At 40.6% G+C, this 21,278-nt stretch overlaps 1 protein-coding gene across 1 annotated transcript in view; it reads right to left on the minus strand.

The window, feature by feature from the left end:
* Window positions 1-11,953: 11,953 nt before the first annotated feature.
* The window catches only part of prr36b (proline rich 36b), a 44,889-nt gene continuing 35,564 nt past the window's right edge, over window positions 11,954-21,278 (minus strand). Inside the window, exons 4-5 of the mRNA XM_067456108.1 lie at window positions 17,052-17,266; window positions 11,954-16,847 (exon numbers count right to left, since the gene is read on the minus strand). Coding sequence (XP_067312209.1) covers window positions 13,081-16,847; window positions 17,052-17,266 — 3,982 coding nt within the window. The 3' untranslated portion in view covers window positions 11,954-13,080. The remainder of the gene's footprint in view (window positions 16,848-17,051; window positions 17,267-21,278) is intronic.

The raw sequence follows: 21,278 nt of genomic DNA on the forward strand, positions 1-21,278 counted from the left end.
ACGATGTAACAACAGAAGAGTGAAGTTTTAAATAGGAAAAATATCAGAACTCTTTGGTCAATTTTGAGCGAGATGCTAACGGTCAAATCAAAACATGCTAAACGTGCTACCGCCAGATCTGGAGACCGGCTGAATGGATTCAAAATGGTGAAACTCAACTGATTAACTCTAGTCTAGAGGAGTTGGAAAATGGGCCTATTTTCAACAAAAGTGGAGTGTTCCTTTAAAAGAACAATCTGTATTATATTTTTACCCAGTCTTAAATCAGAAGCTATATTCAAGGTAAGAAACAGGTTTACACACTGAAAAAAATTTGGAGTGACATTTACTTAAAAAAAGCTAGGAAACTTTTTCCACACAGAAAGTGCTTGTAATCTTTACTCGGGCTATTCTAAGTAATATTTACTTACTAGAACCACTTATTTTTTATGTAAAATACACAAGTAAATTGCACTGGCAATACTCATCTATAGATTGTAACTTTCACTCAGATTACCATTGCATCCAATTACAAAACCCAAGTGAATATTGCTGATATTTCTTAGTTTTGCATGATGCTCCCAGAATGCATTGTGGCAGGAAGCATGTCACCATTGTTGAGATTCTTAGGCTGAATCTTGATCTCTGTGTGTGAGAAAAGCTTGCAGGTGTTCAAAGTGCTTAGTGTACAGTCTGTTATAAAACGTATTTAACTTTTCTGGTTAAAACTGTGCTGGATCTTTTCTAGAATAAAACAAGGTTATTAGTATCTTGCTCATATTCACGTATAAGATTGGTGAATTAAGCCACTACACAATGATCATATTCTTATCATCAAGCGGCCAAAAGCATCTGATCATGTTTTCTCTGCTTTTCTTGCCATAGCAAACTCTGACAGAGAAACACTAACATTAAAAAGTCGCCTAACTGCCCAACTAAAGAAAACACTAATCGCCATCATGCTGACATTAAAAAAAACCTCTATTAATTCTTGATAATAATTTATGTAGCGATGGCTACTGTTGTTGTGATTAAAACTCATGTTCAGTGAAAAGTCAAAACTTATTGAGAATAAGTCAGCCACATAAAAGCAACATCCCGAAATGACCGTCTCTGCCACCACTGAACAAGTGGGATCTTTGCAAAAAATCTGTGCGCATTTTCAAATGCACTTTGCTTTTCCGATTAAAATTTACTTAATATTTTAGGTGAATGTGCTGTGACTATAAAACATTAAATATTATTTGTAAATATATAATAAAATTTACTCTTTTTTTCTCAGTTAAGTTATTACAATAGACTGTGTACATTTTACTTAAGATATATAGTTCCAACTTAAATTTGATTTTACAATGTAATAATTACATGAATTAATGTAATAGATTTTACCATACCACAAAGTCATTTTTTTCAGTGCATATTAAAACTAAAAGGAAATAAGATACCAAAATGAATTTATTTGAATCAAAAAAGCTTACCTTTTTCATTGGGCACAGATACTATTTTTCCCATATTTTTTACTAAACTCTTAGGCCTATTTTTTAGACTAAGCTTTGTACTTCACTGGCACTATTCACATAAAATATCATCTTTCCCCCACTGTTAGACTGTACCAGACTTTTTTACAGTAATATCCAACACTGACTTAGCTTGTCCAGGTGTGTTTGATTAAGGCTGAAGCTGAACTCTGCAGAGAGTGGCCCTCCAGGACCGAGTTTGCCCATCCCTGCTGTAGAAGCACATAGATGTAATATAGATTATAAAACCATCAACAGGTAACCACCATCATGTAATGTGAGTTTTCTTTAGCTTCATTTACTACTGCAAATGTGTTTTACAAACACACTTTCAGAGCAGCCAAAAACGTATAATAAGTGTGAAGAGCCCAACTAATGGAAACACTGATCACCATTGTGGTGACTTCAAATGAAACATTAGAGTTAACCCTGTGTTAATCTCAATAAGAGCTTCTGTAGACGTCTGAGAGAAATAAAGTCAGTCTGGTCAGTGATGTGTGAAGCTGGTGATGCTGTTTGTGGAGTTGTTTAATCCTCCTCTGATGAGATCTTCAGAGATCTTCAGTTGATTCTCTATAAGAGCTTCTGTAGACGTCTGACAGAAATAAAGTCAGTCTGGTCAGTGATGTGTGAAGCTGGTAATGCTGATTGTGGAGTTGTTTAATCCTCCTCTGATGAGATCTTCAGAGATCTTCAGTTGATTCTCTGTAAGAGGTTCTGTAGACGTCTGACAGAAATAAAGTCAGTCTGGTCAGTAATGTGTGAAGCTGGTAATGCTGTTTGTGGAGTTGTTTAATCCTCCTCTGAGGAGATCTTTAGAGATTTAATGTCTTCTTTATCTTCAGTTGATTTCATCTAAAGCTGTGTAGTCAGTTGTAGTTCTTGTGTTTCTGCTCGTCTCTTTTTCTGTTCTCTTCTTTCCTTCAGTGATTCTGCTTGTTAACAGGCTTATTAAAGCTGAAATGACTCCATATTTTATATCACCAGATTTTGTAGCTCAGATAAGGTCCAGTTCTGGTTTATTTCTTTGCTCTTGGCTGACATATGGCCTTGCTATGACTCGCTTGTGGCCCAGATCTGGCAAACAGGAGTGGCCCACACAAAGGCCATCATTCCAATCAATCAATCAATCAATCAATCAATCAATCAATCAATCAATCAATCAATCAATCAATCAATCAATCAACTTTATTTATATCGCGCTTTTACAATGCCGATTGTGTCAAAGCAGCTTCACAGTGTCAAACAGGATAATATTGCAACAAAATTAGATTTGGCTGTACAGTTGTTCTGGAGAAAACAGTGATGTTATCAGCTTATTTTAATCTATTATACAGCGACAATGTTGGCAGATCTGTATTATAGTTTATAGAATTAAGACCTAATTAATTAATTGAATTTGTATATTTAGTTGAATAACCTGGATCATAATGTTAGTGTCCCCAACTGAGCAAGCCAAGCCAAAGGCGACCAAAGGAACCAAACATCCATCAGGGCGTGATGGACAAAAATAAACCTTGGGAGAAACCAGACTCAGTCGGGGTGCCAGTTCTCCTCTGGCCTATTAATACCCCGTGTAAGATTATTATTCTGGCAACCTTACAGGTCAGAAATCATATTAGATCGGTATATTCAAGGTTTCAGGGTATCACGGAAGAGACGGGTTTATTGAGGATGGCGCCTCCATTACACAAGAATATGAATACTTGAAAGATCGGAGTTATTGCGCCGGAGACGGGTTTATTGAAGATTTAAGACGTGCCGGATTCCACACAGCATTTAGGCCAGATCAGCAATACACATGTGTATTATTACAGGATTAGAACAGAAATGCTACACTTAAATACTTTAATCTGTCTTCACTTCTGGTAAAGTTGGAAACTGCGCCCCCTTGTGGATTACATTGACACGTCGTGAGATTCTTTAAAAGGCCTTCTAGTTTAAAACACCCACATAAGTAGGTGTTGTTATTTCAGGCAGTAAGCACCTTCAAAATATACAGTGGGTGAACGTGTCTATGTAGTTTATTATTATTATGTGTTTGATACCATTATCCAAACAAAATTCATCCTTTGGTAAGTCATAAACATAATAACGACCGTTTGAAAATGTTTTATTTTTTTCATGGCTTAAACTGAAAGTCAAATATCCAATTTAAGATAATAAAATGTATACAAATAGTGATGTATTTATACAGCGGTTTAAATTGAATAGTATAATCAGTCAGTAGTAGCCTACATCAGAAGTTGGTAATTAAACGCAGTGATTGGTTAACTGTTCTTGTGCAGCGTTTCGCGTGCGGGGCTTGTAAACACGCCGTGAGACGTCTGACCTACTGAAAAGAGTGTGTGCAAGCAGGTTATTTTTTCCAGGAATACTATGTTTGTCCAAAGTAAAACTCGTTTTGGGTTATTCTTATCTAGTGTGACTATCACACCGACCAGCACAGACGCTCGAGAAAGGTAATTCTAGCTTAGCTGTGGCTGAGTTAGCAAAATATTGTAAGCATAACCTAGAGGCTAAAACTAGAATAAAGATTTAATTGTTAATTGCATGTATTTAGCCTGTAAACTGATATTAAATCCTATCCTCCACAGGAACATCGGCCATGACACATGATGATAAAGTGTCCAAGGAGAAAAACACTGAGCCTATAACTAACTGATCACGACTGGGTTCACGGCTCTACTTTTGAGAAGTGTAGTACTGTGATCAATGAATGACAGAAAGGTTGAGCTGTAGGATGGAAAAGAGGACAGCAGATATGAACATAGGGATGAAGGAGTGTAATAATGGAACAAGTATTGGACGTTAAAGAGATACTCATCCATACAAGCAACCTTCACCAGTAATGCCAAATATATGAAACAATAATACAATCTCATTATTATAAATCTAATTAATATAAAAAATTAATAAATGAAATATATCTGTCATGAAATAATGCAGTTTTATTGTGCCTTTCTTCCAAAGTACTCAACTCTGCAGTTAATTATAATTATTACACGGCTCTGTGAAATACTTGATTCTGATTGGTCAATCGCACATTCCAGCGGTACGTTATTTCCAGTTAACACCCGCTCATCCGGGTACTACGAGTTATCTTGACCGGTACTACTTCTGTGCTTAACGCTGGCGCCATCTTGTGGCTTAAACTGCCGTGGGTTACAATGGAAGACTTCAAGGCAGGTTTCCTTTATAACGTTTTTAATATGGATATTTTTCTTACACAAATGCATCGATTCGAATCAGAAGGCTCTATTAACCCGTCGGAGTCGTGTGGAGCACGTTATTTGACGGACAGCTGCATTTTTTATGGACTTCAAACACAACTACAACTACTGCTGGGATTAACGTTAGCCTGGACTTTTTAAATATAACTCCGATTGTATTTGTCTAACAGAAGAATGTCATACACACCTATAATAACTTGAGGGTGAGTAAATCATAGGCTTGGTTTCATTTTTGGGTGAACTAACCCTTTCAGCATTCATTTTCAACATTTAGCAGCAATAGATAAAGGCTTAAAGCAGGCTGGAACTGTTTTTCGTTGCGGAAGTTTTGCGTAAGAGCTAATAAAATATTTAATCTCAAAACAATATTTTGTGTCTAATTTATTTGAGACTAGTAGCCGTGTAATAAGCGGGATAATGTACACCCAGCCGGTCCCTTACATTATCCCTTACTTATTACATTGTCCTCTCCTTTAATAGAACATACTGTAGTTATTTAAGACAACTTTGATTATACGCTTCATAAGACTTAAATTAAACCGCTGGACTCTTCTCCTCCATCCTGAATTGAATAGGCATAATATACAGGGAGTAAAACAAAAGTATTATACTGTCGTTCTAAATAGCAGGAGATGATAAAAAAGAAAAGGGAAATGAGTCTTAAATATCTGCTGGTATCGAATACATTTATCATTACAATTATGATTTGATTAAAACAAAAAAAAGTATAAACACATCAATACAACATGGTAGACATGTCTCCAGTGATTAATTACAATATATCTTTAAAAAACAAAACACACAATGATACAGTTAACTTACCTCATAAATGATAACCTCAGAAAGTACATTTAACTGGCTGCTACATGCTCTATAAAGGGATGACAGACGAATCTTTAATTTATTCCTAAATATAATACATGATACAACTTGGTTGAGCAAATCGGAGAATCCACATCAGTTGCTGTTATGAAGCATCATCAATAGATGGCACTATTGCAGTTCATTAGTCTGTCTAAAACAGGTCGAGTCTATAGCCAAACTACTTCTAAAAGGTAAAGACAATATACAAAATGAACAAAGACCCCCCATTCATACAATGTATATATAGCTCTGTGTAAAAATACTTAAATCAGATTGACATTACAGACAGCAAACAGTTAATTTACTAAACCTTTGTGTCTGGAGGAGAGTATACTGTCTGAAACACACACGCACGCACGCACACACACCATTTCTCCCTCGTATGTCTTTTAGACACCTCCTTTTTTAGTAGTTGCCATGACATCATCGGTAACCCAGGAAACCCATTGAGGGACCCAGGAAATGAGGTAATGGTTCAGGAATGTTGGGAGAAAAGAGTTTCCCTACAACTGAAATCCCGAGGAGAGCAAACAAAGCAGCTCTGTCTACAGCAACACGAGGTCAACAGTCCTTAGACAACAACAAAACACCACTCGTAATGTGACAGAACGCATCTAATCTAATTACAAACAATATCTATGTAATCTGTTACATTTACACTTATAAACACTTACGAACCGAGACAAACAGTTACAAAGTTAAGTCTAAATATGACCATAAATTGCATACATGTATCATCCAGGACTAAAAAGATGCTCAGACCTGAATACGAGTTTGCAGTCAATTTCCCCTTCTTGAAATGATTCTGTATGGCATAATACTGTAATGTTTAAAACCCCTGACTCTATTCCTCTTTAGACCTTGAATTTTTTAATCCATAACAGAACATGCATAATATTGCAGGAATTTAATCATACTGTTGTTATAAATTGCATCTTTCAAAATTACCCCTTCTTGAAACAACAGCCAATATTTTAAATATCTTGCCAATATTTAAGTAACTTAACAGTGGTTAATGTTAATTTAATAAAGGGTGCAACAGTTGTTTGAAAATGGACATACAAAAATGTCAATTTTCAAACAACTGTTGCGCCCTTTATTAAATTAACATTAACCACTGTTAAGTTACTTAAATATTGGCAAGATTTAAGAATTGCATTACCTACAACAGTTGCCTAAAACAGTGTCTGAAACCCTGTTCTTGGAGGCACACCAACACTACACATTTTCAATTTCTCTTCCTATTCAAACACACCTGACTCAACTCATTAGCTCATTTATAGGCCAAAGTGTACTTCACTTTTTACACGTACGTAAGGGTCAGCATACAGTGCGTTTAACGGAGGCCAGCGATTGATGATAGAGGTTGCAGCCTTTAGCCTCCTTGTTAGAGCAACCCACTCTCATGCCGGCGGACCTGGTTTCGAGTCCCATTTGGAGGGGGTTTCATTGGTGCCGTGACCCGGATAAGAGTGAGGTATGGGGGTGAGTGTAACGGAGGCAAGCTAGTAGTTGCTGCGCGAGTAAACCTCACTCCTCTGACCTCGAGACGCTCTAGCGATTGACACTAGAGGTTGCAGCCTTAATCCCCCTTGTTAGAGCGTCCTACTCTCATAAAGGGGGTTTCATTGGTGCCGTGACCCGGATGGGAGTGAGGTATGGGGGTGAGTGTATTGGAGGCAAGCTAGTAGTCGCTGCGCGAGTAAACCTCACTCCTCTGACCTCGAGACGCTCTAGCGATTGACACTAGAGGTTGCAGCCTTAAGCCCCCTTGTTAGAGCGTCCTACTCTCATAAAGGGGGTTTCATTGGTGCCGTGACCCGGATGGGAGTGAGGTATGGGGGTGAGTGTATTAGAGGCAAGCTAGTAGTCGCTGCGCGAGTAAACCTCACTCCTCTGACCTCGAGACGCTCTAGCGATTGACACTAGAGGTTGCAGCCTTAAGCTCCCTTGTTAGAGCGTCCTACTCTTATAAAGGGGTTTCATTGGTGCCGTGACCCGGATGGGAGTGAGGTAAGGGGGTGAGTGTAACGGAGGCAAGCTAGTAGTCACTGTTCTCATAAACCTCACTCCTCTGATCTTAAGAGACGCTCTAGCAACTGATAGTAAAGGTTGTAGCCTTTAGCCCCCTTGTTAGAGCGTCCTACTCTCATGTTGGCGGTTACATTGGTGCCGTGAACCGGATGTGAGTGAGGCTTATCTCCATTACACTCACCCCCCGTGAGTGTAACGGAGACAAGCTATTAATCGCTGTGCAAGTAAACCTCACTTCTCTGATCTCAAGAGATGCTCGAGTGATAGACACTAGAGGTTGCAGCCTTTAGCCCCCTTTTCATAATTTTGTCATTTGTCATCAGAAGATTATGCGTGTACTGAACGAGCACCGCCAGATTTTTGTTACCGTGCGTACTATGCACATGCACATTTAATGGTTTTGCACTTTGTTTCTTTGTTTTGGGTGGTTAAACATGGGTTGTAATTTGTAGGTTGTACTTTGGGTTTGTAATTTACATGGGTAGTAATTTGTGATTTGTGGCGAACGATTGCTCAAAACTGCACATTGCGTCGAATGCCTGTGTACGTGTATGAGTCACATAAGCTCCACTTAAGACCTAAAAAGGATAGGTCAGATAAGGGAGACATCCAAAATGTGCACTGCTTTATTTTGCCTCCAGGGACATTGTTGGAAAACACTAGCCTTAAACAATGCCTAATTAGCTATTTGGCTGTTGTTTAACATTAACCAATAACCCATAAGTGATGTTAGCTAAAAAGGAAAGTCATTTCAGAGGCAGAGCAAGTTCTTGCATTTTGATGAAAGATTAAAACAATGTTTTTGTCTTTTACAATCATTGACAGTATGACTAATCAAGAACAAAAATATGGCCAATTTAGTTTTCATGTTGTCAAAATACTTCAGAAAAGTAATGAAATAGCATTAATCCATAAGTATGTGTTTGTTGAAGAGAAATGATAGGTTTATGCTACAACAAACTCTTCAGAAAGGTGCTTGCAAACTGAAAACTCAAAATGGCAGCATTCAGAATAGATGAGACCTCATTAATTACGAACAAACAAACAAAGAAACAAAAAAGATAGTTCGAGGATAAGTGTCAAACACTGTACATCTGTATAATGTATGTCCAAGTCCTGTTCCTGGAGATCTACCTTCCTGCAAATTTCAGCTTCAATCCTAATCAAACACACACACACACACCACCACCAGCTAATGCTGCCTTCATGTGCTATCGGAATTACTGTAAATATGAGTTTCCTATGTAAAAATTGTACGTAACTCCCTTTGATGTCATGTTTACCCCTGGGTTAGTTATACAGTATCAAATAATTTTGATACCCAAAATACCGAGATGGGCATGCCTTAATCTTTAAACATGGCAGCGGGAGAACTACTGTTGTGGCAGGTATGAGTTATTATTTTTTTCTCCAAAACAGCTAAACGTCTTGCCTTATCAATAACATAGTGCATATTTACATATAAGAGTAATCACTTGAAGTGTATTGTATGCTTTATACACAGCAAAATAGCCAGAATTTGACCAAAATGTAAGAACCGGCAGATCTGGATAGCATCGTACATGTTTATATGGCTAATTTTAATACGATTTGCCCAATAAATAGGCAAAGAATAAACCTGGTGTCCTCCATGATTCATTCCAACAACAAAGCACTTAAATGCAACAAGCTCGTAATCTCGACTTCTGAAGTGGGAATTATGACATTTTTGAAGGCAACGTAAGATCTTCAGGAGAACTTGATTACAGTTGGAGCAGGATTGAAACTGAACAAAGAGGAAGCTCTTCAGAGACAGGATTGGGCACCTTGGTATAATGCAAGTCCAGGTATTGACAGTATTTCTATAATCGTTTGGGATAGGGGATTGATATTGTATTATTAGTGCACATGCTAGGCTGAATAAGGAATCAGGCTCTTAATGATGTGTCTCCAGTTCCACTACAGTCCAGTCGCCTTGCGGGGAACTGGCTTGGCTGCTGGGGGAGTAACTACTGACGGAGGCCACTGTTGCAGCGGAGCAGTCGAAGTGGGACATGATGTGTGGCCACAGGCTGCTCTCCAGAGGGCTGAGGATGCCCCCTCCCTGCCCCGGTAGATACAGGAGCGGGGGACAGCCGTCCTCCCCCGCCAGAAGCAGAGTCTGGTTAATCAGCTGCTGGACCATGTCCAGTTTTGAGTTCCAGTCCAGCTCCTGTGGGGGCGGTCGGCGGAGGTTTCCATTGGCCACTCTCAGCGGGATGGAGTGGTCCGTCTGTTTGGGAGAACCCCCAGATCTGTTCCCCGCATCCTCTTCCTCCTCGCTGGTCTCCATGGCCTCGTAGATGGTGCAAAGTCCAGATGAGGGCGACAGGAGACACGGCGGTTGCCCTTTCACCTGTGGTTTGACTCTCTGTTGCTGCTCCATCTCAAGCTGGCGTTGCAGGAGCTGTCGGCGAAGCCGGTGTTCCTGCTGCTGCTGTTGGAGCTGCAACTGAAGGAGCTCTCGACGTTGCCTCTCTAGGGCTCTTTGCTGTTCCTGCCTCTGCCTTTCCTCTTCCAGACACATCCGTTGCTGCCTTTCCTGCTCCTGGCGTTGTCGAATGTGTCTCAACTGGAGCTGGTGTTGCTCTAACCGTCTCAGCTGCACATTAGGCACTGATCCAGTTGGTGGGAACCTGGGAGGAGCATCAACATGCTGAACCTCGATACGAGGCTGTGGCTGCTGGAGCTGCCTCTGTTTGCTCGGCAGAGGGGCGAGGTAGTTATTGTCGTTAATTTCTTGGATTAATCTTGGATGGTTAGCATTCTCCAGTTGGCTAAATGAAACTTCACTGGTCTGTATGCTGTTCCTGGGTTTCCCTGTGGACAGTCAAGAGCACTTGCAATATGCGTTTACTGACAGAAGCATTCGTTATGAAGAAGGGTGTGACTGAACGGGAACAGAGGAAAATCACAGACAGAAAGAGGAACAGGCAGACGATAAAAGAAAACACACAATTCAAAAACAAGAAGTTAGACAGAACTTAATAAAGTCAGGAATCGAGTTTTCCCGCACATCCTTCCAGTAAACATCTATTTTTTTTAAACTAACAAACCGTCACATAAGGAAAATATTCTGTGTTCAATACATGTTCAGCTCCATAAACCTCATCTGTGGCATGCTGTTGGTTACCAAAGACAATAATTTTTACTTTGAATATTTATACTATACTTTGATTATTGGTCACAACTTCATGGAGAAAAATAGAGCAGACATTGGACAAGGATGAAACTTTCTAGAGTGTATGTGTTAAAAGGTTTTGTGTTCGCCTGTCCCCCCAAAAAACAAAGGCTTTATTCTGGCAAGTCAGCCATGATATCCAATTAAATAAGGTGATATATCTGAAACAAATCAAGAATGGGAGTGGGTTGCAGAGGGTCTGATTGTTTGACATTGTAGCAGAACTGAATTTTTCACTGCACATGTACCTGGATATATTCATAGACTGCCAGAATAGTACTTAGAAAATGTAAATGAATCACATATAAATATAATACATAAATAAAAAACAAATAATATGATACAATAAATTCATAAATAAGTAATAACAAATAGAAAAATCTAAACAAAATGTAAAATAAAAGGTCAAATTCAATTAATGAAGTTTTTAAGGGGAAATGATACATACATACATCCACAAAAAATAGTAATAACCTAAACTTGCTTATTTTTTAACCTTTATTTAAATAATGGATTCATGGAGAGAACAAATTCCTTCTCTCAATTTGTGTCACCTGGCACATAATTTGAACAGAACAGACAAGGAGTTAAACTGATGATAAATTGTATTACGTTAAATTCACCTCCAGATATTTTTGATGCAAAATGACTATTTTTGATGGTAGGTGGTTAAAAAAAGAGAAAGGAAGTGCAGAGGAGATGAGAGAGATACCGAGAGATGGAAAAGGAAAAGCAGAAAGAAGGTTCACTGAAACACCCTCACAGGAATTGACATTCAGGCAGGTTTTGAAATATTTGTATCAAATTTGTGTTTATGCAATCTAATGTTACTACATGAAAACAGGCAATTCTTGAAATTCATCCACCAATTCCTTGAGGTACCATGCAACATTTTTGTGTTCGGCTTTCAGGGAGGGGTCCTGTTCTAGTTTTGAGTTTAGGGGTAATACATGCTATAGAAAAAGGGGGGTTATACTGTTTGTCATTTCATCAAAATACATCTGGAATAAACACCATTTCAGCAGATATCCATATCCTGTTCAAAATAAAATTCCACAGGAGCACTCATAAGACGACACCTTCATGCCACTCAAAATAAAACCAAAAAAATCAAACAGGAACAGACAGCCTTGCAATGATGTTTAATGAAATTTTGGAAAAACAAAACTTTAGTTATTGAGAATCATTAATGTCCAAACATTCCTGGATCATGTCTGGAATCATATCAAGATTATAGCAATTCCTTAATTAGTTGCACATGCAGTTCCAATTCTTGTAGTAATGTCCCAATACTCACAGTACAATGACCTGCAAGCATAATTTGTAAGTTTTACAAATGCAGGAAAACACTTGCGTTTCATAGACATAAATAGTAGTCTGTTCCGAAGTACAAATATCCAAGTACTGTAAATGAAAGAATCCAGATCAATCTGAGCCCAGTACTTTAAAGCACTTAAGTTAACTTGCCAATGAAAATCTATGTTATCCTTCACTAAAATGTGCAGCAGTAGCCCAAAAACTAACAAAACACAACCAAAAAATTGAGTATGACTTGCCATCTAACACTCATTCAACTCCCTATGTCAAACACTTTGAGAGTGAAAAGCTTCTGAAGATTATCTAACCTGTATTTAATGCTAAAACAGTTAGTGCTGGACATTGGAGTAAGTTTAAAAAGACAGTAAAGCTACTTTTACAGTGCAGGAAAACTGATGTGTGTACAAACATTAAGGTAAGACAGGGATCATAACAACAAATCAAATAAAAACCAGAAGAAAAAAAACAAAGTATAAAAAATTGACATTTGATTGGTAAAAACAGTAGGATAAATACAAAGGTAGTTGGAGTCCACCAAGTGTTTATTTTTTTTATTTTTTTAAACTTTTTTTTTGTTGCATTTTTGTCCTTTCATCAAAGGAAGTTATCTTAACTTAGTCTAACATTGCAGGTTCAGGGGTGCCATGAAGCGCAGTGTTATTTAAAAAGTACATTCTAATAGAAAATGAGAATAGCTACTGTACATACACAATTTTAAGCCATACAATCATAACCATCACCTGTGGTAATAGAAGAACAGAAGAGCAGCTCAGAAAAAGCTATAATCCCTCACCTGGCGGCTCCCCCCTTTACCCCCTTTCTATTACTTATTTCTATTCATTTGTCTTCTTGCTAACCCCACATTTGGAAGAAATGAAGGACACAGGGTAGGAGCGTGGGGTCTGGGGTAGACAAGGTGCATTCCAAAGGAGGGACTTTATACGTTACCTGCCAGAAAGTTATCAGTCTTATCACATATAGCAGAGTAGTAAGGTGGCTGGCCTTCTGAATCATCCCCATGTTGGGGAGAGAGGTGCATGGGGGACTCGGGATCCATTTCCTCCATAGAGCCTGGGTCTGTCTTACTGCACAGCATGTAGTGCTCGTCAAACCCAGCATCTCTCTCAGTGGGCTCGCTTATAGGCAGCAAATCAACTGGGCAGCCCAACAAGTCATCACTGTAGGCGGTAGCTGCCGGAAGGGTGAGCTCCTTGATGAAAGAGGGATCCTTGGCCTCTTCCGGAAGCTGCTCTTCATTTTCTAAGCTAAAGATTCCTGGGCTCTTTCCACAGCTCTCAGCCATGGAGTGGGCATTGGACATGGACGCTGAGCAGTCAAAACCATAGGAGGCCACAGAGTTGGCTGACTGAGGCGTATCACCATCTTCCTCTCCAATCTGTTCAGGGGCCTCCTCATCCTCCTCCAGGGCTGCAAGGTTGTGGGGGACTGTGGTGTTGTCATCAACTGGGACATCAGGGTCATTGATCTGCATCTCACCTTCTGTATCACTGGCCTCATCCCCAGAGGTTGATGGCGATGATGGAACGGAGGCTGGTGCTGTTGCGGCATCACCCAGTACTTCATCGGCCGGGAGAGTTTCCGCCTCTTCCTCTTCCCCATCACAACGCTCAAGGTGAATACCAAGGTCCTGCTCCATGTCTGTCTGCATGGTAGGGACTGGTGTTTGCTGCTTGTCTGATCGGGACTCTACACCTGAGCTGCTGTCGTAATCCCGAAGTTCTTCAGGTGTGCTGGTCTCACTGCTGCTGTGAGCAGCCAGGGCTGTCCCACTGAGAGTGCTGGACTGGGACATTCCTATGGGAGGAGCTGCCAAGATACCCGACTCTACTGGGACAGAGCACCCAGTATCCTCTTGGATATCAGATTGAGGTTCTGATGCCTGAATCAGGGGCGGACTCATGTTCAAAAATGTCTCAGCTGGGGATTTGGGTGGTGTATCTGGATCAGCCGAGAATTTGTTGGTTGTGTCTGGATCGACTTGGAATTTGCTAAGTGGCTCTTGGAATCTTGATTCTGACAGGACAGAAGCAGACTGGGCAAAGGGATCAGAGAATGGATTTGAATGACTCCATGCAGATGCCAAAGGCATAGATGTCACTGCAGCAGTGTGACCCATGCTGTTGAGATCTAGATGTGGCTCCTCTGTGTAATCATCATTATCATCATCATCATCATTATCATCATCTTTATCATCATCATTACCATCATTTCCACAAACCCCAAGTCCACTTTCAGCCAAGTGCTTGTGGGTCATCTCCACATCTTTGTCCTCCTTCTCTAACTCTTTCTGTTGTTTGTGATACTCATCATCATGATCTGAGCCCAGATCCATATCTTCCTTTAAATGCTCGTCTTCCTCATCATCATCTTCTTCATCTTCACTACCAAAAGACTGGATTCCCGGAGGCCCTGTGAATGGCCGTTCGCTGTCAGTCTCATTCATGATGAAATCGCTAGTCTCTTTGGCACTACAATTGTCTTCAGCAAAGAAGGGAGATGTCACTTCCGAGTCGTGTTTATTACTGCTGTACATGTCGTCTGATTGCATAATTCCCCAATCACAGCTGGCAAAATCTGCCACCCCCTTTTTAAAGTCTTCTTCTTTTTCTGTTTGGGGCACTGATTCTTTAATGCCAATCTCTCTGACCTTTTCCTCCTCCTCCTCTTTCTCTTCTTCTTCCCCCTCCTCCTCTTCCTCCTCTTCATCGTTGTCTTCATTAATCTCTTCTTCAGCTTTCTCCACTGCCTCATCGCTTTCTTGCCAGGGGGAGATATGAGCTGCAGTTCTGATGTGATCCCCGCTAGTGGAACCCAGCAGATCAAAGTTTCCCATCACATGATCTGCTGCAGAGGGCATCTGCATATCAACCTGCTCATCATCATGCTCACTTTCTTCATCCTGCTGTCTTTCCTGCTCCTGGTTCTTTATGGTCGCAGTGCTGGTGTACAGTGAAGAGCTCTGTGCCCATGATTCAGCTGGACCCTGCAAACCCAGGAAGGGAGCTGAGCTTGGGAGCTCGACTGGAATGAATGTTGGGCAGGTGGGAGAGGATGGTGGGGATAGTACTGTGGTTCCCAGGGGAGACACAGCAGGCACTGATTCCTCCAGGCTGACCAGATCCACTTCAGCAGCCAGTTGAGACATGACATTGTCATCTTTGCTCAGGGAGACTTGCTCCACCTCATAAGAGGTAGGAGAAATAACAGGTGTAACTATATCTTCGGGTTCCTCAAAGGCAGGAGGAATGACAGGTGAAACAGTTCCAACAGGTGTCTCATAAGAGGTAGGGGGAATGACAGATGTAGTTGTGTCTTCAGGCATTTCTTCAGAGGAAGGATGAATGACAGATGAAACAGTTTCTTCAGGCTCCTCATAAGAGGTCGAGAGAATGACAGGTGAAACTGTTTCTTCAGGTGCCTCATAAGAGGTAGGTGGGATGAAAGGTGATACAGTTTCTTCTTGTACCTCATAAGAGGAAGGGGGGATGACAGGTGATACAGTTTCTTCTCGTGCCTCATAAGAGGTAGGGGGGATGACAGGTGATAAAGTTTCTTCTCGTGCCTCAGAAGAGGTAGGGGGAATGACAGGTGATACGGTTTCTTCTCGTTCCTCATAAGAGGTAGGGGGAATGACAGGTGATAAAGTTTCTTCTCGTGCCCCATAAGAGGTAGGGGGAATGGCAGGTGATACAATTTCTACTCGTGCCTCATAAGAGGTAGGGGGGATGACAGGTGATAAAGTTTCTTCTCGTGCCTCATAAGAGGTAGGGGGAATGGCAGGTGATACAGTTTCTTCTCGTGCCTCATAAGAGGAAGGGGGGATGACAGGTGATAAAGTTTCTTCTCGTGCCTCATAAGAGGTAGGGGGAATGGCAGGTGATTCAGTTTCTTCTCGTGCCTGATCAGAGGTGGGGGGAATGACAGACATAGTTCTGTCTTCAGGTGTTTCTTCAGAGACAGGAGGATTGAAGAGTGTAACAGATTCTTCATATGTTTCTTCAGAGACAGGACAAATTACTGGAGTAACTTTGTCTTCAGGTGCTGCCGTAGTGGTTGGGGCAATGACACATGTGGGTATTTCTTTAAAATCTTCTTTAGAGTCCTCAAATGAAGCAGGAATGGGATTAGTAAACAAGTCTTCTAATTTCACTTCAGAGGCAGCAGGATTGACCTGGGTAAACAAGTTCTCAGGTGCCTCTTCAGTGGCAGCAGGAACAAAAGCTGTAGTTGAGTCTTCAGGGGCTTCCTCAGAGGTCACTACAGAAACAATAGCAGCAGCTGCAGCAGTGGCTGCAACCACAGCGGGTACCACATTCTTCACCTCAGCTTCTGTGGTTGCTGGTTCTGCAGGCTGGGAGGCTTTAGGGCCACCCTTTACAGGCATTGGAGTGCTACTGCCAACTGACTTCTTTGGGCTGCTTGTTTTAGCACTGGGCTTGCTGCCTGTGGTCTTGGAGCTTGCGCTGACCTCCTTGGAAGGTGTTGATTTTCCCTCCTTGGGTTTGCTAGTCTTAACATCTGCCACCTTGCTGGGGGTGGTGGGCTTTTTGGAGGCTGATTCTGCCTTGGCAGTGGAGGCTGACTTAGGTGTGTCAGGTTTGGTGGTCTTGGCTGGTGCTGGCCGGGTGAGTGGAGAAGATGTTGGCTTCTTGGTCGCTGGAGTGGATGGCTGCTTACTGACATCTAATGCAAAAAGAATATATAATTCCAAACTCAGTATCTCAGCTTTAAATAAAAATGAATCCAATCATTATTAGGACACTAAACATTATAAACTGAAAGTATGTATTTTAAAAATATTTAATCTTAAAATATCAGTATTTAAGTATTAAAACACTATGAATACTTCATGGGTTACATCTGAACTACATGCCACAAGGTGCTTACCTTTCTTGACAGGTGTTGTGGTCTTAGGAGTGGTAGTGCGGCCAGCAGGGGGTGCTGTGATTTTAGCAGGAGAAGGTTTAGCAGTAGTAGATGGTGTCTTGGATGTAGCAGTAGTTGGTCTGGATGCAGATGTAGATGTCTTGCCGGCAGTTGTAGGGGTCGCAGGCTTAGGGGCAGCAGGGGAAGAACGAGCAATAGGAGCAGAGCCAGCAGACCTACAGATAGAAAATGCAAAATCATTAAAGAGGAAGACCATGTAAAATCTTAATAACAGGTGTGGTGAGTCATTAAGGCATTTTTTTTAAAGGGATAGTTCACCAAAAAATGAAAATACTGTCATCACTTACTCACCCTCATGTTGTTTCAAACCTGTATTGGTTTCTTTCTTCTGTTGAACACAAAAGAAGATATTTTAAAATATGTTTTGTGTTCAACAGAAGAAAGAAACTCATACACAGGTTTGGAACAACATGAGGGCGAGTAAGTGATGACAGCATTTTCACTTAAGGATGAACTATTCCTTTAGGTCTGCAGAGTAAGCAAAACTCTGTGGTATGAGACTTCCATTGAGGTTTAATGTCCAGCTAGAACAAAGACCATTGCCATTAAACAGAATGAAATATCACACAGAGAAGTTACTAGTGTGTATGAGTAAAATGGCATATTTCTCTTGTGAAATTTTAGTTGTGAAAGAAGAGCCACAAGTGACTCTGTGGACAGAGGTTTGTTAGTCACAGCACAGAAGGCCAGGACAGGTAGCTCAGGAACACCACCTGGAGCAATGTTAAAACTAGCAAAAACATTCTCTTCAAGAATGTCCCTCCCCCAGTTCTCTACCCACAATGCCGCTCTTCTATCCTGGGGTGCCTGACTCAGTGGCAATACACGTGTTTTGCCCCGAGAAAGGGATCTAGTATCTGTCCACTTTGGTCTAGTATGAGCTAAGCTTGGCACACGCCAGTGACTCAGTGGTTGTCCAGGTCAAGTCTGAGTAAACCAACCTACATCCTGTGGGTCTGGCAGGAGTTTCTGATTTCCTCTGTCTATGGTCCACTGCATGTGTCTCTTCTGTTCTAAATAAAGAGCTGGAGAGCACGAGGCAGGGTGCATATCAGCGCACAAGACACAGCAAGCTCCATGTAAATCTTTCATTGTGATGAGTAAAAATAACCATGCAAATCCCACTCAGGGAAAACAGTATAGGATTTTGCTAAAAAACATGTTCTCCGTATTTAATATTGGCAAAGTACTTGCAGGGGTAAGATGCTACAAAATTGTAGTGTCCTACATATAGAGTATCAGGTGAGAGAGCGAGCGGGTGAGCAAAAGAGAGAGAGATTCAGCAGTGAAGGTTCTGGAACAAAGAGGGCAAGTCTATAAACAGATAAACCTGACAGAGAAAACCACACGTGAATTAATACAGTGGTGTGTTGTAGCTCCTCGACCTAGTTTCACTTTACAAAAACACCTACTTAAGCACTGGATTAGTACATTAGTCTGTGAGCCAACTTAATAATTAGGCCTGTGTACAGTTCATAAAGAAGTTCAGTTCTTTTTTAACCACAGTTTCAGATCTAGTAGTTAAGGATAGCCAATATATTTAACAATACATATTCTATATTTGTCAACAGAAGCTATCATCATAAAAATCACGATGAGCCCCAAATATTGTACTTGGATCCTTAATGTCTAAAAGAGTCATCTCTTCCTTGATTTTACCAACATAAAAAGGTCATACTATTGGGGCAAAATTGTGCCCAGTATAGGGATTTGCATTATTATTAAAATATTAAGAAGAATGCACTATGAGATGAGCGAGAAAGAGAATGAGAACAAGAGAGCAAATCTATAAAAGTTTCCTCTTAATCTCAAACATAAAACTGATATGTATAATCTACAGTGACAGGATGACTCAGAGAGATTAGCAGAAGCATCATTCTCCTGGAGCACAAGAGATGGAGAGCGAGTTTGAGACAGAGAGAGAAAGAGAGAGAGAAACAAAAACCACTTTATAATACAATGAAAGAATACAGTGACCAAGAGCTTTCAAGCTCCACAAAGGGCACAATAAGGCACTATAACAATAGTTCATGTGACTTGTGCACTATATTATTTGAGTCTGTTTTGGGTCTTTTATGGTAAGTTAATAGCACATTGGCGGTACTCTACTGTCTTTTCAGGAACTTAACAGCCCTGGTCAAATCACTTAAAGGGGTATTTTACTGGTGTTAAGATGGGCTTTTAATAAAAAACTTGGCTGTCTATGCAGCAGAAATATGAAGAACTATTGAAATCGGTTCTACATGACTAGAGAAAATGACATTATTTTTTGCCAAAAACTTCGACACCCACAATGCACTTTGATTTTGGCACACACCTCTGTCGATCCATCTGTCCGTGGGCAGGAATACAAATATGTGGCTGTAGTACAAGCTGTAGTTTTAACAAAAGCCCTGAAGCTGTCAAAAGCCTTTTGCTGACAAATAAACCGTGATATCTGAGTTCAGGTAATATCGAGAAAGAGTACACTTTGTTTGCATACTAGCGACAGTGTAACAATATACAGCTGGTTGAAAATCTGTCAAAATATAGAAAGTCATGCAAATTTGTGGTAACATTTGGGGTGAGTATTGCCATTTTTTATCATCTTTGAGTAGACTATTTCCCCTAATAGAAAAAAACCCTAACAAACTAGGCCATAGTTTTCTATTTTATCCTCACTTGAGTGTAATTTGCTGTCAGATCTGTGTCAGGGTTTGGGGCAAATACAATGCACATTAAAACCCCAAAGTCCACCCAAGCTTAAACACAATCCAAGCACATTGACACACATGCATTTATGTGAATTGCTTGAAGCTAATGGCACGCCATTCAGGCATTTTATAGAGAGCACTTTAATGATTTGTGAACGACGGAGAAGCCTGGAGTCTGATTGGCTTATAAACACTGTTTAACTTACTGTTACATTTATGAGTGACAAAACTTCCCCTGAAGCCACTGCCGCAATGAGGAAGACGACCTCCTCCTGAGCCAGTGACGGGCAGACTACGGCTGATGAGGTTTTAATAAGGCACTCTGGCCTGAAGGGACTCTTTAACCTCAATAAGGAGGTGCACGTCCCTTCAGGATGAATCCTAATGCATTAGTAAAGCTGTGATTCAGCAGCGTTTGATGAAATTGCGTCTACCTGCTGGCACTCACCTGCGTGTCAATATGCTGTGTTAGCTTAATAAAAGCCAATAGTCGTTCATCTGAACAGAATTTTATTTATGTATTTTACCCCAAAAGCAAAAATCTTAATGTGCATTTCATCTGCAGTGATTTCTTGGCTTGCGGCAGCAAATATGCATCAAATCAAAGATGCCTGTAAACACAAACTCCTGCACTAACTAGACAACACGTGGTCATGCAGCCATTGCCCTACTGAGAAGACCATATGACTTTTTTTCTGTGGAACACTATTGGCTATTTGAAGAATATCTTATAATAGAATATCTTACAGTGCTTCCATTCAGTTTCTCCTTTTGTTTCCCATGAAATAAAGTCATACACTCTTCAAAAAATATGGTGCTATATGACACTAAAAGTGGTTCTTGGCTCGTAATTGTAGAGGAACCACTTTTGGTGCTACATAGGACCATACCTTTAAAGGTGCTCCACACCACCTTTGTCAAATGGTGCTTTGTAGAAGCCATAAGAGATGCCATGTCGCATTTAATTTCTTCATCAAATATGGTGCTAAACAGCACCAACAATGGAAATTACAAGTCTTTGGCTTGTAAAGAACCTTTAAAGGGGGGGTGAAACACTCAGTTTCAGTCAATCTTATGTCAATCTTGAGTACCTATAGAGTAGTATTGCATCCTTCATATCTCCGAAAAGTCTTTAGTTTTATTATATTTATAAAAGAAATATGGGCTGTATCGAAGTCTTTCCGGAAAAAAACGAGCGGCTGAAGGCGTATCGTGTGGGCGGAGCTAAAGAATGACGAGCGCGCAAAGCGGTGACGTCCTCAAGCGTGGAGAAACCCATGGCTATCCAGCTCAGCTAATAGATATGATCCAGAATCATATCCGGAGGCTGAAATAAACTATACAGGAGAAACAGCAGGACGTCCGTCTCTGTGGTATGGACTGTATTTAGTGGCCTGTCAACATTTGTGTGTCTTTACTCGCAGTTTATGAGGACATGATTCGGTTTATGGACTATTGTATGCGACTAAACCTT

This window comes from Pseudorasbora parva, chromosome 2 (genome assembly GCF_024679245.1).
Source record: "Pseudorasbora parva isolate DD20220531a chromosome 2, ASM2467924v1, whole genome shotgun sequence".
Classification (NCBI taxonomy): domain Eukaryota; kingdom Metazoa; phylum Chordata; class Actinopteri; order Cypriniformes; family Gobionidae; genus Pseudorasbora; species Pseudorasbora parva.